Here is a 17,204-nt window from a genome sequence, read left to right as displayed (position 1 = left end):
GCTAATCACTGCCCGCTGTGGTCCCGGCCAGTAATTGGCTGAGCGGCCTCTAAAGCTGCAGTGCTGGAATGCATACACAGCTCAGGAGGAGACTGGGAGTGTGGATAGTATCAACTGTTTGGGCAATTGTCGTCATTGGCCGCGCATGGCTATTACTCATAGCGATGTGCGGTTGCCGGGCGATGATTTTAGGTCTGAGCAAGTGAAACACAGAAAAAGCACAAATCCATGCCCAAAAGTGCAGTCTCCATCATACTTTACGAGCCAAGTACCGCACCAAGGTCTCAATGGGTACAGTCATGACACACAACTTTTAAAATGGTCAGCAAAGCCCCTACGAAGGGTTATGGCTGCATAATCTTTGTTGTAAAATGTAATCAACCTTCATTTCTTGCTCAAAAAAGAGCAAGAATAGATAGAAGGGTCATCCATTCAGCTCTGATTTACTCTGTGTTACATAGTGTATTAGGATAGCGATAACAACGATTACAAGCTTCAATCTTATGTAACATTTCTACAAAACCTTTAGAAAGTTAATTGAAACATACATAGCTTGTAAGAATCCTCTCGCTGGGCTTGATCTGTCTCCGGATCTCACATTCTTGTGGGTGAATTATTGTGATTCCATCATCAGAAAAGACATAAAACATGTTTCCCACACTCAAACCTGTAGGGAAATCAAAAGAAAAAGAAGCAGAATTATAAATCTCAGTTTTTGTTCTCCATCTGAAAAAGCTCTATAACACAGCAGGAAAGTGCAACATTATTTATTGGTTTGGAAACAGAGAAACATTAACCCTGTTAAAAGCTTATGTATGACATTCAAGAACACAGTGCAATGTGATGGGAATGGAAATGTTCCATTGACAAAAGCTAAATAATGGTTGGATTTTGTTGCTTTTATAAAGAATAATTTTATTTAATATTTGTTGTTCCCTAATCAGACTCTATTATTATTATTATATTATTTATTGACCCCTAAAAAGCTTGTGGTTGACTTGCAATTTTTTACTATACACGATGCGGATTTGTACGGTTGAAAAGGTTGGTCCATAGCAAAATGAGATGGCATTTCACCTAAGGTGTACATAATTTGCTTGTTTGGTTCTCGCACATCACATTGGAATTTATTGTGAATCTACATAATAAAAACGAATGTCCGTCTGTCTGTCCTCTTTAGGCCTCCAAATACCTGAACTGTTTGACCGTAAATTTGGCAAGCAGATACAGTGGGTGCCCGGGAAGGTTAGAGAGAAGGTCCCCTCCTGGCCAGATGTACAGGAGAGGTGGGGGATGGGCAAGACCTCCCCATAAAAATGAAGGGAAGAATCTGCCGCACACTGCATACACAGGTGATATCATTAGAGCTGCGTGTCTTCCCAGCAATGCACAGGTGAGGTAAGTAGCGCTCAGCCAGAGCTATAGAGCATGGGTCTCCAAACTGCTATAGAGACATGAAAATGCAGATCCAAAGAATCACAATCACAAATATGACAGTCATAAATGGGAGAATGTTCTGGAGATCACATTTTACCTCATAAAGATGATGTCAGTGTCTGACCACACATCCCTCCTCACACACACAATAATGGTAGTTGGGAAGGTATATTGAAGCCTTAACAACCAATATGATTAGTACTTTCATTTTCAAACTGAGCTGGAATCTGGTTGCTAGGGGCAGCTGCCTCAAAACAGACCCATAGAAATATACAACAGAGGAATATAAGACCCCCCAACTATACACTACAGGTATGCAGGACCCCTTCCCACCCAATCCATACACTACAGTTATACAGGACACCCAACTATACAGTAAAGGTATAAAGAAACCCCAACTATACAGTAAAAGTAAAAAGAACCCCCTGAACTACAGGTATACCAGACTCCACCCCAACTATACAATAGAGACATACAGGACCCCTTGAACTATATTACAGCTATACAGGACCCCCCCCCCCACACACTCTACACTGCAGGCATACAGGATAGACCCTCCCACTACAGGTATACAGGACCCACCCACGCAAATATACATTACAGGCCTACAGGATCGACCCCCACAACTGTACACTGCAGGTATACAGGACCCCCACAACTATAAACTACAGGTATACAGGACCCCCCCCAAACAATACATTACAGGTAGAGATGAGCGAATTAAACTTGTTGAGCCGGGTTCATTTAGAACTTTGCCAAAAATTTGTCTTGTTAACGAACCAAATTTTTGTCCGAGTTCGACCGAACCTTTTAAAAAAAATGGCATTTTAAAACATGAAGACAGTGGCATGAGCATGGAAATATCCCTAAACAGTTTTAGTAGTGTTATTACAGCTCAAAGTCTCCCCCTATTGGCACTATTCAATATAGTGTAGCAGGGAACAGGAAGTCGTCATTCAGTTGCTGAAGTGAGAAAGAGAAGCATCTGGATAGAGCAGTGAGGGACAGAGAGAGAAAGGGACATTATAGGTTCAAGCAGGTCAATTTAGAGTAGGTTACAATGGGGCAGAAGTGCTTTAGTGTAGAAACTGTAGAGTGTTACTGTTTATCTATTGACCAACTGAGGCACTTTCAGGTGACATCAGTTCCCTGTGTTTAGTGTGTGTGGCACTGTGCGTATTGTGTCACTGTTCCCAACAACATTTTTGCTGCCTATTTTGGGTGAATTTAACCCACTGAGGTAGGTGTGATATTACTTTTTTCCCTTGTTGCATATATTTTGGCACTGTACTAAGTGTCATATCAAGCAATAAAGACCTTTTTGGCCATTTGGGATGAAGTTAACCCACAGAGGCACATAGCATATTAGGTCCATTTTCTGTTTGGATAAATTGTGCACTGTCCTAAGTGTCATATCAAGCAATAAAGTCCTGTTTGGCCATCTGGGGTGAAGTTAACCCACAGAGGCACGTGGCATATTAGGTCAATTTTCTGTAATGGATACTACAACTAACAACATCATGTCTAAGCAGCTAAAGTCTGGTCCTTTCCGTGGTATGGCCAGTGGCAGTCAGGCTGGAGAAGTGGTGGAACAAGTGGTCGGGGTGGTGCTAATAGCAACAAGTGTGGCAACAGGGAACAGCTACCTATACAAGTCAGTGGTCAAGTTATAACCAGCCAGCCTGCAGTCGGGGATTGGTTCCTCCAGAGTTCGATACTCCATACCAGGCAGTGACCATACTCGGTGCAAACTATCAGTGGAATCATCAGACACAACCAATACATTGCAAGTGCAGTCTCTCATCTCTGCCACTTCTCCTGTCTTGACTATGCCAAACATCTTTGAAGCACCATAGGTCCACCAACTTCTGTCAAGTCTAGCGCTACCTTTGGAGTCTCAACCGCTGTTTTCAGACAAGGAAGAGGAATTTCCAGATAATCAGTGTTTGGAAGGCAGTGTTAAGATTCCAGCCATTGAAAGTACTCAAGGCTTTCAGGAGAGGCTAGGAGGGGCACCTACTGCATCTCACTGTTTAACACTGGAGAATGACAGCATTGACGAGGAAACATCATCATCATCATCAGGAGAGGTAGGTGGGTTGTGCCATCAAGGCAAAAGGGGTAGGTGTACATCCTCACTATAAGTCAGGAATACCCACCTGTCTCCTTCATTGGTCAAACATCACCACTGCTTTAACAGCAATCACTGTCTGAGTCCATGGGCCGAAGACAGCAGTACACTAACACCCACCCCATTGCACTGAAGCTGAATGCTCACCTGGCTAAACTTCTTGCCTTGCAGTTACTGCCATTCCAGAAAGTGTACTTAAAAGAGCTAAGTGAGCTGATGCCTTGTGCCCAAGTGAAAAGTACAGAATAGGCATTATTTTTCATAGCAGGCCATTCTAATGCTTCACAACTACCTGCAGAAGAAAGTTGCCAAGTCTTTGTGATTTTCTGTCTCCAACCAGGTACACCAGGTGCAGCCACACAGGGCAGGAACTGCTTGGCTGCCTCAGGGAGGAAATCGCTAACTGGCTTACCCCTTATCAACGTTAGATATGACCTGTAGTCAATGACAACGGGCAAAAAATTGTGCTGGCACTGCAGTGGGGAGGGCTGACTCAGGCAGCATGCATGGCTCACGTCATCAACCTGATAGTCCAAGATAGTCCAAAATAATCCTATCTTCCTTCACTAGACTGAAGGAGCTGATAAAGATGTAAAGCAAGCTCTGCATACATTTCAGCCATTCGTAATCTTCACAAATGCCCTCCTCCAGATTCAGCGTGGTCTGCCAGAGCATCAGCTGATCTGTGATGTGCTGACACAATGGAATTCAGCTCTCCACATGTTAGACCAGCTGTACAAGCAGAGAACGGTGGTGTCAGACTTCCTCATGGGGCATTCAGGCAACTTCATGCAGAGCTGCATTTTCCAAGTTACCCTGGAGTTATGATGTGTGATGTCTGTCAATTCCTTGCATCCTTTGAGGACACCACTCTTTTTGTAAGGTTTTAAACATTGTCACAGGTGTCTGTTCTAGGCCACTCTGGGTAAAATAGGTTGCCCCTCATGGTGCTGTCACTTTGATACGCTGCTGATCCACCAACGTCCACTGCTGACCAAGGATAAAATGTAATTTTACACTGCTGATCCATCAATGTCCACTACTGTCCTGGGGGAAAAATAAGTATATACCGCTGATCATTGGAATTTTTTTCACTGTTCTCCTTGAGTTCAGTGATTACTGTGTTTTGTTGGTTGATTTTTCATTGCCCCAACTAGCCAGAATCCTACCCCACACTGACGAGGGGCAAAAACCCCGAAACGGCTGTCTGTGGGTGGAAGCCTGCCTTTGCAAGCCCTTGTCATGATCGCAATGCTCGCACCTTGAGTTAGACATTGACAAAAGGGGCCACCCTGTTGTTTCCCTGTCTATGTTCCAATACTCGCAACCGAGTGGGACTTAAGGGGTTATTTATCAGGGTGGTGTGGTGCTTGCCCCATCATGGAGGCACCCCGTTGGCAACAGGCTAGCGATATCTGGCTATCCCGTGTTTTGAGACTCGTAACTGAGGCTCCACGGACTCTTGTTTTGCATATTTAGATTTTTGGGGGCATCAGTGGAGACTCTTGATTGAGTACTTCATTGGAATTTTTTTCACTGTTCTCCTTGAGTTCAGTGATTACTGTGTTTTGTTGGTTGATTTTTCATTGCCCCAACTAGCCAGAATCCTACCCCACACTGACGAGGGGCAAAAGCCCCGAAACGGCTGTCTGTGGGTGGAAGCCTGCCTTTGCAAGCCCTTGTCATGATCGCAATGCTCGCACCTTGAGTTAGACATTGACAAAAGGGGCCACCCTGTTGTTTCCCTGTCTATGTTCCAATACTCGCAACCGAGTGGGACTTAAGGGGTTATTTATCAGGGTGGTGTGGTGCTCTCCCCATCATGGAGGCACCCCGTTGGCAACAGGCTAGCGATATCTGGCTATCCCGTGTTTTGAGACTCGTAACTGAGGCTCCACGGACTCTTGTTTTGCATATTTAGATTTTTGGGGGCATCAGTGGAGACTCTTGATTGAGTACTTCATTGGAATTTTTTTCACTGTTCTCCTTGAGTTCAGTGATTACTGTGTTTTGTTGGTTGATTTTTCATTGCCCCAACTAGCCAGAATCCTACCCCACACTGACGAGGGGCAAAAACCCCGAAACGGCTGTCTGTGGGTGGAAGCCTGCCTTTGCAAGCCCTTGTCATGATCGCAATGCTCGCACCTTGAGTTAGACATTGACAAAAGGGGCCACCCTGTTGTTTCCCTGTCTATGTTCCAATACTCGCAACCGAGTGGGACTTAAGGGGTTATTTATCAGGGTGGTGTGGTGCTCTCCCCATCATGGAGGCACCCTGTTGGCAACAGGCTAGCGATATCTGGCTATCCCGTGTTTTGAGACTCGTAACTGAGGCTCCACGGACTCTTGTTTTGCATATTTAGATTTTTGGGGGCATCAGTGGAGACTCTTGATTGAGTACTTCATTGGAATTTTTTTCACTGTTCTCCTTGAGTTCAGTGATTACTGTGTTTTGTTGGTTGATTTTTCATTGCCCCAACTAGCCAGAATCCTACCCCACACTGACGAGGGGCAAAAACCCCGAAATGGCTGTCTGTGGGTGGAAGCCTGCCTTTGCAAGCCCTTGTCATGATCGCAATGCTCGCACCTTGAGTTAGACATTGACAAAAGGGGCCACCCTGTTGTTTCCCTGTCTATGTTCCAATACTCGCAACCGAGTGGGACTTAAGGGGTTATTTATCAGGGTGGTGTGGTGCTCTCCCCATCATGGAGGCACCCCGTTGGCAACAGGCTAGCGATATCTGGCTATCCCGTGTTTTGAGACTCGTAACTGAGGCTCCACGGACTCTTGTTTTGCATATTTAGATTTTTGGGGGCATCAGTGGAGACTCTTGATTGAGTACTTCATTGGAATTTTTTTCACTGTTCTCCTTGAGTTCAGTGATTACTGTGTTTTGTTGGTTGATTTTTCATTGCCCCAACTAGCCAGAATCCTACCCCACACTGACGAGGGGCAAAAACCCCGAAACGGCTGTCTGTGGGTGGAAGCCTGCCTTTGCAAGCCCTTGTCATGATCGCAATGCTCGCACCTTGAGTTAGACATTGACAAAAGGGGCCACCCTGTTGTTTCCCTGTCTATGTTCCAATACTCGCAACCGAGTGGGACTTAAGGGGTTATTTATCAGGGTGGTGTGGTGCTCTCCCCATCATGGAGGCACCCCGTTGGCAACAGGCTAGCGATATCTGGCTATCCCGTGTTTTGAGACTCGTAACTGAGGCTCCACGGACTCTTGTTTTGCATATTTAGATTTTTGGGGGCATCAGTGGAGACTCTTGATTGAGTACTTCATTGGAATTTTTTTCACTGTTCTCCTTGAGTTCAGTGATTACTGTGTTTTGTTGGTTGATTTTTCATTGCCCCAACTAGCCAGAATCCTACCCCACACTGACGAGGGGCAAAAACCCCGAAACGGCTGTCTGTGGGTGGAAGCCTGCCTTTGCAAGCCCTTGTCATGATCGCAATGCTCGCACCTTGAGTTAGACATTGACAAAAGGGGCCACCCTGTTGTTTCCCTGTCTATGTTCCAATACTCGCAACCGAGTGGGACTTAAGGGGTTATTTATCAGGGTGGTGTGGTGCTCTCCCCATCATGGAGGCACCCCGTTGGCAACAGGCTAGCGATATCTGGCTATCCCGTGTTTTGAGACTCGTAACTGAGGCTCCACGGACTCTTGTTTTGCATATTTAGATTTTTGGGGGCATCAGTGGAGACTCTTGATTGAGTACTTCATTGGAATTTTTTTCACTGTTCTCCTTGAGTTCAGTGATTACTGTGTTTTGTTGGTTGATTTTTCATTGCCCCAACTAGCCAGAATCCTACCCCACACTGACGAGGGGCAAAAACCCCGAAACGGCTGTCTGTGGGTGGAAGCCTGCCTTTGCAAGCCCTTGTCATGATCGCAATGCTCGCACCTTGAGTTAGACATTGACAAAAGGGGCCACCCTGTTGTTTCCCTGTCTATGTTCCAATACTCGCAACCGAGTGGGACTTAAGGGGTTATTTATCAGGGTGGTGTGGTGCTCTCCCCATCATGGAGGCACCCCGTTGGCAACAGGCTAGCGATATCTGGCTATCCCGTGTTTTGAGACTCGTAACTGAGGCTCCACGGACTCTTGTTTTGCATATTTAGATTTTTGGGGGCATCAGTGGAGACTCTTGATTGAGTACTTCATTGGAATTTTTTTCACTGTTCTCCTTGAGTTCAGTGATTACTGTGTTTTGTTGGTTGATTTTTCATTGCCCCAACTAGCCAGAATCCTACCCCACACTGACGAGGGGCAAAAACCCCGAAACGGCTGTCTGTGGGTGGAAGCCTGCCTTTGCAAGCCCTTGTCATGATCGCAATGCTCGCACCTTGAGTTAGACATTGACAAAAGGGGCCACCCTGTTGTTTCCCTGTCTATGTTCCAATACTCGCAACCGAGTGGGACTTAAGGGGTTATTTATCAGGGTGGTGTGGTGCTCTCCCCATCATGGAGGCACCCCGTTGGCAACAGGCTAGCGATATCTGGCTATTTTTTTCACTGTTCTCCTTGAGTTCAGTGATTACTGTGTTTTGTTGGTTGATTTTTCATTGCCCCAACTAGCCAGAATCCTACCCCACACTGACGAGGGGCAAAAACCCCGAAACGGCTGTCTGTGGGTGGAAGCCTGCCTTTGCAAGCCCTTGTCATGATCGCAATGCTCGCACCTTGAGTTAGACATTGACAAAAGGGGCCACCCTGTTGTTTCCCTGTCTATGTTCCAATACTCGCAACCGAGTGGGACTTAAGGGGTTATTTATCAGGGTGGTGTGGTGCTCTCCCCATCATGGAGGCACCCCGTTGGCAACAGGCTAGCGATATCTGGCTATCCCGTGTTTTGAGACTCGTAACTGAGGCTCCACGGACTCTTGTTTTGCATATTTAGATTTTTGGGGGCATCAGTGGAGACTCTTGATTGAGTACTTCATTGGAATTTTTTTCACTGTTCTCCTTGAGTTCAGTGATTACTGTGTTTTGTTGGTTGATTTTTCATTGCCCCAACTAGCCAGAATCCTACCCCACACTGACGAGGGGCAAAAACCCCGAAACGGCTGTCTGTGGGTGGAAGCCTGCCTTTGCAAGCCCTTGTCATGATCGCAATGCTCGCACCTTGAGTTAGACATTGACAAAAGGGGCCACCCTGTTGTTTCCCTGTCTATGTTCCAATACTCGCAACCGAGTGGGACTTAAGGGGTTATTTATCAGGGTGGTGTGGTGCTCTCCCCATCATGGAGGCACCCCGTTGGCAACAGGCTAGCGATATCTGGCTATCCCGTGTTTTGAGACTCGTAACTGAGGCTCCACGGACTCTTGTTTTGCATATTTAGATTTTTGGGGGCATCAGTGGAGACTCTTGATTGAGTACTTCATTGGAATTTTTTTCACTGTTCTCCTTGAGTTCAGTGATTACTGTGTTTTGTTGGTTGATATACCGCTGATCCACTAACGTCCACTACTGTACTGGGAAAAAAACTTTACGCCACTGATCCGCCAAGTCCACCATCTGCTACTGACAGCTTTATGCTGTCAGATATGTGAAAGTGAAATGCCCGGCCTCAGGAGTAACATTTTTGGCACTATAAAACTTTTTCTTTTATTCAATGTAATAGTGGGTATGGTATGGGTGTGGTTTAAATGTTCTAAAAATGCCCTAAATTTTGTCACACATTTTTGCCATAACAAAAAGACAACCTATGGATGGTGTAAACTTACGTTAGACAGCTTAAATATATAGCACAACATATTTATTTAAGAAGTCTGCCTAAGGCCATGATAATGATATGACTCTTTTCCACTCCACACAGCAAGGCTGGAGTGTGATCATGGAAAACAGGAAACGTTAGCCAGTGTGCCCAGTGGTCTGTCATTATTATTATTATTATTATTACTATTATTATTAATAATACTTTATCAATTGTTGATGGATATCAAACAATAAATGTTATGTGTTTTCTATTGAAACTGTTTCACAGCATAAAATCAGATTGTTGGTACACTACCTTCTTCTCTCCACAGAATGTTTGCAACTGTGTCGATAGCCATATATTAAGGATTTGGGGGAATAATCCAGGTAAATAGAAGAAAAAGAAAAGGTATAAAAAAGTTAGAATGTACAATACCTAATCCCAGACATTTAATAGAATATGTAGTCAAAATTCATTCATATAAGTAACTAAAAAATAACTGATATAAAAAATGGTGTCTTCACACATTTCACATATATTTCTGTACTGTATAAAAATAAGAAATTTATTTAGCATTTGATAAAACGCAATAAAAAGGAATAAAAAAACTTAAAAGATTAAACAAATAAGAAAAAAGTAAATGTAAACTAAAGTACAGGTTACTGTTCTTGTATCTGCCAGTCTAATGAAGCTAAAGCTAATGAAGACAAAAAAATGGTCACGTCTTCTAACCACTTTGAAATAATTATTGATTTTCTGCTATTTCAGTCGAAGGTGACACCCTCCTGTCATCCTGTCTGATCATTAGCATCTCATCAACTGAACATCATCTCTCATTGCTGTCAGTTGTTTTACAAACCTTGTATCACAAATCATCAAAGTTGTAGGCCGTAATGGATAATGTTAGGAAAGTTAAAATTGCATCTATTGATGGATTTCTATAACATGCTAACAAGGGGTCAAATTGGCTAATACACTTGACAAATTGAGTTCATTATTAGACAACTCTGGTGAAAGGAAGTTCTCAAAAACATTAACGGACAGTAGAGATAAGCGAGTATACTCGTTTGAGCCTGAATTGTAATGTGCTGCGGAATCTGTTGGCACTATATAAATAAAAATTATTATTATTATTATTATCTCACACTTCCCTTGAGTATCGCTGTACTGTAAAGTACTTAATACTCGAACAAATACTGCATGGTGCTAGAATTAAATTAATAGTCTTCTCCCTGCATGTTTGGTGGTCTTAATCAGTGGGTAAGGGTCTGGGAGGTCCTGCTATGCAGCAGCTACATTAGCTGCTGTCATAGCACTGATTGGCCGACTGCGTCAGGAGACCTGGGTCTATATAGAGCCAAGTTACCTAAGGCTCGATTTACTTATGTTCTGTTAGATTTTAGGGATAGCTGCTGGAGCAGGGAAAGAGCAAGTTTAGGGCTTAGTGTGGCTAGATAGGTAGGCAATTAGCTTACAAACATACCCAACAATCCTTGTAAGGACTAGTAAAAGGATTTAGTGAATGTGAACGAGCTAATTCCATACAGTAGACCAATAGTATAAGGAATACAGTAGTGGTATATAGGTGGTAGCCACATTGCACAAGTATAGCAAAGGACAAAAAAACATTTTGCATACAGGATTCTACAGTGTTAGCGGTGTCAAAGTTCAACAGTGTAGAGGTAGTGATGCACCCGTTTGATGAGAGTTCCAAAGACAAACGTTTTGTCTTTTCCAAACTGGACAATGCGAAGATCAGCAGGGGAGCCACTACCATCAGGCTGATCAGCACCAACATGTGCCTGCTTATGTTTGCAAAGCACCCAAATAGCTGGGATGAAGGCCATGCTCCTGAATGAGCAACTGCGAGTCAACACCACTGCCTCCCACTTTGCACATTCCCCCCTCAGCCACAATTTTTTAGAGGGTCAAAAACGTCTCTTGTTGACAAGCAGTGCAGTTTAGTCTAGACACTCAAGTGTATAGAAGCAGCTATGGACAACCAGTTCTTTATTTACTACCACTACTTTCAGTATGCAGTGCTAAGCACTTTAAAGAGAGAGGAATCAAGGAACACCCTAACCCACGCCAAGAACACATCAACACAGAGCAGGGCAATATCCCGAAGACAAGAGGAACCAGCCTGGATAGGACAAAGCTACCGTAAAGAAGGTCTACATATCCTATCTCGCAGTGCAGGTAACTGGGACCCCATGGACACTTAGCTACACCCAGATAACCACGACTGGGGCTTTTAATACCCTGACAGGACGTGTAGCTCGACACTGTAGGGCAGAAAGTGTTCAGACTCCTCTCCTCTCCTCTTCAAGCACCGCTACAACTACCTTTCTTTTATTCTACTTCTCATGCACCTTCTAAAAACACAACAAGTTTAAACACTGAAGTCTGTGTCAAAGATGAATCTATTCTGCAAAAATGTATTGTATTGTTGAAGAACTTGACAGTAAAGCTGCTCTATTTTAACATCACTTGGGACTGTCAGATTTTATATGCACCAGCACCCATATACACAAAATGCGATTTTTTTCTGTGGCGGTACCGATAGTCTGGGTGGGTCAGTTGCCACTCAGGACTACTGTGACAAGAGCCCAAAGGACCCATCACAACCCGGTAGGTAACCAACCAATGGGGAATACAGCCAGCCACATAAAACAGGTACCAGCATCACACCTGTGTGCTGGACAAGCACTGGCGTCACGACACTACCACCTTTGGCTTAGCTGACACAACCACCAGTAATAACATCACCCAGTGGATCACCACAATTACACTTGTAACAACAATTAGAAGGTGGGTCACAACAGGCTCTAGTCCACAATAAATTTTTATTGGGGTCACCACCAGGCTCTCTCCTCCAATTATATGAAAGTCGCCACAAGGCTCTCACATAAAATTTTTACAGCAGGTACATGAGGCCCCTCTTTATGTATAATGAAGGATGTATGGGATTCCCTCTCTTCTTTCAATTTTTTCAGCCCTTGCACTTGGTTTGGGGAGTCTATGAGCCAATCCTTTAAGATTGAAACAGGATGGCACACACACACACACACACACACACACACACACACACACACACACACACACACACACACACACACACACACACACACACACACACACACACACACACACACACACACACACACACACACACACACACACACACACACACACACTGACAGATACTGGGGGGTGTTGTTTCAGTTCCCCCTAGTTTACAGCATTTATGGTTGTAAGAGATGAACTAAAGTGAGAAATAGACCAGCTTTTCAGGGATGTAGAAGTATTTTTTTTTCAAATGTACTGAAAACTGTGTTTCCTAACATTTTTCTCCATTTTAAATTGGTCTGTTAAAGTAATTTGTTGACATAATTCAGGGAGCTGGGAATCTTTAATGTACCCATGCATGCTCCCCTGCTGTGCCTTTTCGTTTACGTGCTGTTTTTTTTTAAATCAATTTCTGAGGTTTTTAAGGTGCACCAGATCCCCCTTCAATTTGACAACCTTTATTTCCACTGGCATCACTTGTTGGTGGAGCCTCAGATGAGCCCCATACGCCTAAGGACTTATTCCCACATTATGTATAACACGGAACCTACAGATGGGGGAAGCCCTTTAAAGGACTCTTTCCCTGCCAGGCATCATGTATCAATATGATGTCAGGAGTGGGGAAAATGTTTGAATATTCATGGCACTGTAATGAAACAGTTGTGCGGCTGTGTGATTACAGTGCCACAAAGATTCAAACACTTTCCTTACTTGCGGCATCATATTAAAACATGTTGCCAGGCGGGGAAAGATTCCACTACAGGGCTTCCCGTATGTAGGTTCCATATTATAAGGAACGTGAGAATAAACCCTCTTACTGATGGCCAAATCTGCTGCAAGCAGTTGGTTTGGCCTTTGTAGGTGTAGAGTTTATGGGGACCTTAAAGTGTACCTTAAAATTTCATGGAACAAAATCTTTGACATGTCAGCGAGACATGTAAAAATTTACCAGTAAATGAGCTACAACACAGTCCTCTCCCTGCCCTATGTCTGTGTAAGGAGACGGCTCCATAGATGTGCATTATGCGACACATGTGACACAGAGCTGGGAGAGAATGCGGCCTGTTCTTCTGATCTGTCATGGTCTGAATACTCAGACCCTGACTGTTTACATTTCTTGAGAAGTCTCTCTGACAAGTTAAAAGTTTTGTTTCATGACGGTGCCTCTAAGTCTTACGGCCCTATTACACAAAGCGATTATTAGTTAATTTGTTGGAATGCCGTCTTGTGATCTCTCCTTATTTGCTTTATAAAAAGATGTGGGTTTTCTTTTGTCACTAAACAATCACTACGTCTTAGTAAAAAACTATTTCCCCATAAGTATACTGTATGTATTTTACACAGGCTGGTTATTGGCAGACAGGAACGCTCTTTGCTGATAATTGGCCTGTGTAATTAGCTGACAATTGATCAGCTGACAAATGAGAAATCCCATCTCCTGTATAAAATAGTATTACTCAACTACATGAACATCCAGTTATATCCCTATAGCATTAGTATCAATTTAGTCTCATGTGCTAAGATGCTAAGACCCAAATGATTGTATATCCAGGAGACGTCCTCTGCTGTGGTCTCCCCAGCGCACTGCTTGATCCAACTTGTTGCAAAAGGTGGGCTCCACAGTAGGCCTATAGAGCCTGTCTCCTTCAATATGTTAAGCAATAAGACAGGAATTCTTATGATTGTTTAGGGATTTGAGCCCTTGAATAATCAAAACTTTTGACATCTCTGTAAGACATGTCAAAAGTTAGTAATGGTAAAGTTACAATGCTTTGGCAAAAACATAAATGTCTGATAGATAAAGGTCCCACACAAATCTCAAGAGTAAAAACCCTCTAGCATACTTATGTTGGCTGGGAGTAGTCCAGAAGTTTAAACAAATAAATAAACGATGAATAATAAGTTTTGCGCACTTTAAATAATTTCCATAGGGCCTAATGGAATTTGTGTAGATAGCATATCACTGTATAATAGATATGCCAAAAATGTTAAGATGGGAACACTCCTTTAACACTACCTTGTTGATGCAGGAATTGCTGCAGTGTTAATTATGTGCTTATGTTGACATGTATTGCTCACATGAGATGTTTATGTGTTCTACTAAAAACAAGATGGCTGGTAGTATGCCCCTGGGGCCATGTGACCGTGAAGAAGAGAGATGGGAAGTCCTTTGCTGAACTGCACTTGGTGTGAATGCCTGCATAAACTACACAGCCTTCCTGCCAAACGGCATGAGCTAAAGAGATGACAAGGAAAGGGAGTGTTCCTGGCCCAATGTTTTAACAGACTACAAGTAAAGTGATGCTGTGACTGATCTGCAGAAACTGTTATTGTGAGAACCTCCAAACCTGTATACCAGTTATGAGTAGTAATAAGTGGACCTGTCAATGTCCGGGTCCGACAGGTTTGGTAAAACTGGAAAAAAAAAGTCAGTTTGGCAGGTGATGCAGATATTGTTCTAAAAAACAACTTTTAAACTAGCAGCTACGTGCCCGACGGGCGTGGCCTAGATTGTGTATGCATTAGGCTGGCACAACCTCTCTGTCCCTCCTCCCCACCCTCCTCATCATTAGGAATGCTCCAGGCAGATTGTGTCAGCCACTTGTGTCAGCCCGGCACATGGGCTGGATCGTTAAGACAATGTTCAATGTTCAGACAGGAGAAAATGTTTCAGTGGCATTCCTAATGATGGAGAAGGTGGGGAGGAGGGACGGAGGGGTGGTGCAAAGTTAGGGCACAGATGCTCCTGTTGGGCATGGGGCTGCAAGTTTAAAAGTTGTTTTTTAGGACAATAAGTGCATCACCTGCCGAACAGGCCCCAAGACAGATCTTGGATTAAAAGCAGCTATCTGAAGGTACAAGTGGTTTGGGGGGGGGGGGGTCAGATTGTGGGTACAGAGTCGCTTTAAAGCTGGTGCCATGGTCCTTTTATTGAACCACGGCCTGGATCCCGTGCACGGCACCGATCTATTACCAAGCAACGGCCCGGGCTTTAGCAAGCCTGCTCTCAGTGTGACAAAACCCCCTGACCTCTGTAAAAGCGTTTCCATTAGAATCAATGATCGCCGATAATATATGCTGGTTTTCAATATATGTGTCCATAACTAATATATTAAATGATCATTACATCTCCACAAGCCTTTGTAGTGCTGCATTGCTACTCCGGGACCCCCGGCATCTCCTTCACAGCCAACATCACAACCTGGTTGATGGACTCCCAGCTCAGCCAGTCAGTGACTGGGGCAGAACACGACTGCAGTCACTGATTGGCTGAGCGTGCAATCCATCAGCCTTGTTGGGGATTTTCCATTGGGTTGTGACATCATCGGAACTCACTCCTTTAACCTACAGTAGATATAATCCTAGACAATAGTCATAGAATATTGTACCTTTACCATTACCATTTAATTGAGGTAAGAATGAAAGTATAGGTTTCCAATGAGTGGAAAAATTTTCTATTTCCTATGGTAATGAGAATGAGAATCACTCATTACCTTGGAAACTTTGCCAGTCACTGTGACTGTAGGACACATTCTCTTTTCTATCACACCTTAGTATATTGTAAGAGATAACTTTATACTGGGGGGGGGGGGGGGGATAAATATTTTGTGAATTTCATATGAAATTGTAAATTAAACATTAACAATGCTTACGGGTTTTTCTTGCTGAGTCTTCAATAAAAAGGGAAGATATGTCTTCATCCACACCAACTTCATTCCTTGCAATGCATGTATAGGCCCCAGTGTCTTCATAACGTACGTTAGAAATATGAAGTTCAGTTCCGTTGGCTGAAATAAAGACATTTAAGTTGTTTGTTCTAAGGTCTTCTGGTTCAATAGTCATTATAATATGAAACAATAGTCTTTACATAGTAACATAGTTAAAACATACAAGTATTCATCAAGTTTAACCTATAACCCTACTGTGTTGATCGAAAGGAAGGAAAAAACCCTCATGAAGCACCTTTCCAACTCCAATATAGCAATTAGAATACATCCCGGGATCAACGTCCTATGACGTAAAATCTGGTGACCATGACTTGTTATATTACATTTTTAAAGAAAAGCATCAAGGCCTCGCTTGAATTTGTTTAACCCTTAGGGGACACAGACAGTTTTTATTTTTGCGCTTTCATTTTTTCCTCCTCGTGTATATAAGGCCATAGCGCCTGCATTTTTCCACCTAGAGACCCAGATGAGCCCTTATTTTTTGCGCAACTAATTGTACTTTGCTATGGCAGATGTAACTTTTGCCTAAAATGTGGTGGGAAACCAGAAAAAAATTATATGTGTGGTGAAATTGAAAAAAAAAAAGACTTTTTTTTATTTGGGGTGGGGGGGGGGGGGCGGGGGTTGTTTTTACTCCTTTCGTCCTAGGTTAAAATTGACTTGTTATATATGTTTCTTAAGTTATTACGATAACAACGATATGTAACATGTATAACTTTTATTTGATTTGATGGCTTGTAAAAAATTAAAAACTTTTAAAGAAAATATATGTTCATTAAAATCGCTTTATTCCCATGCTTATAGCGCTTTTATCGTTTGGTCTATGGGGCTGTGTAAGGTGTCATTTTTTGCGCCATGATGTGATCTTTCTATCGGTACCTTGGTGCAACCAAAAATGTGCAATTTTGCACTTTGGAATTTTTTTACGCTTACGCCGTTTTCCGTGTGAGATCAGTAATAAGATAAATTAATAGTTCGGGCGATTACGCACAGGGCGATAGCAAACATGTTTGTTTATTTATTTATTTTTATTTATAAAATGGGGAAAGGGGGGTGATTCACACTTTTATTAGGGGAGGGGGCTTTGTGTTATTAAAAATACATTTTTCTTTTACTTTACACATATACTA

At 43.2% G+C, this 17,204-nt stretch overlaps 1 protein-coding gene across 1 annotated transcript in view; it reads right to left on the bottom strand.

Annotated features, from left to right (window-relative positions):
• Positions 1–17,204, bottom strand: part of LOC138777129 (follistatin-related protein 4-like) — a 42,366-nt gene that overhangs the window by 10,545 nt on the left and 14,617 nt on the right. The window contains exons 4-6 of the mRNA XM_069956239.1: positions 16,000–16,134; positions 9,593–9,619; positions 549–667 (exon numbers count right to left, since the gene is read on the bottom strand). Of these exons, the coding sequence (XP_069812340.1) occupies positions 549–667; positions 9,593–9,619; positions 16,000–16,134 (281 nt within the window). The remainder of the gene's footprint in view (positions 1–548; positions 668–9,592; positions 9,620–15,999; positions 16,135–17,204) is intronic.

The sequence above is a fragment of the Dendropsophus ebraccatus genome, unplaced genomic scaffold, assembly GCF_027789765.1.
Source record: "Dendropsophus ebraccatus isolate aDenEbr1 unplaced genomic scaffold, aDenEbr1.pat pat_scaffold_509_ctg1, whole genome shotgun sequence".
NCBI classification, from domain to species: Eukaryota; Metazoa; Chordata; class Amphibia; order Anura; family Hylidae; genus Dendropsophus; species Dendropsophus ebraccatus.
The sequence above is the reverse complement of the archived record's forward strand: the minus strand, read 5'-3'. Positions and strand labels throughout refer to the sequence as shown.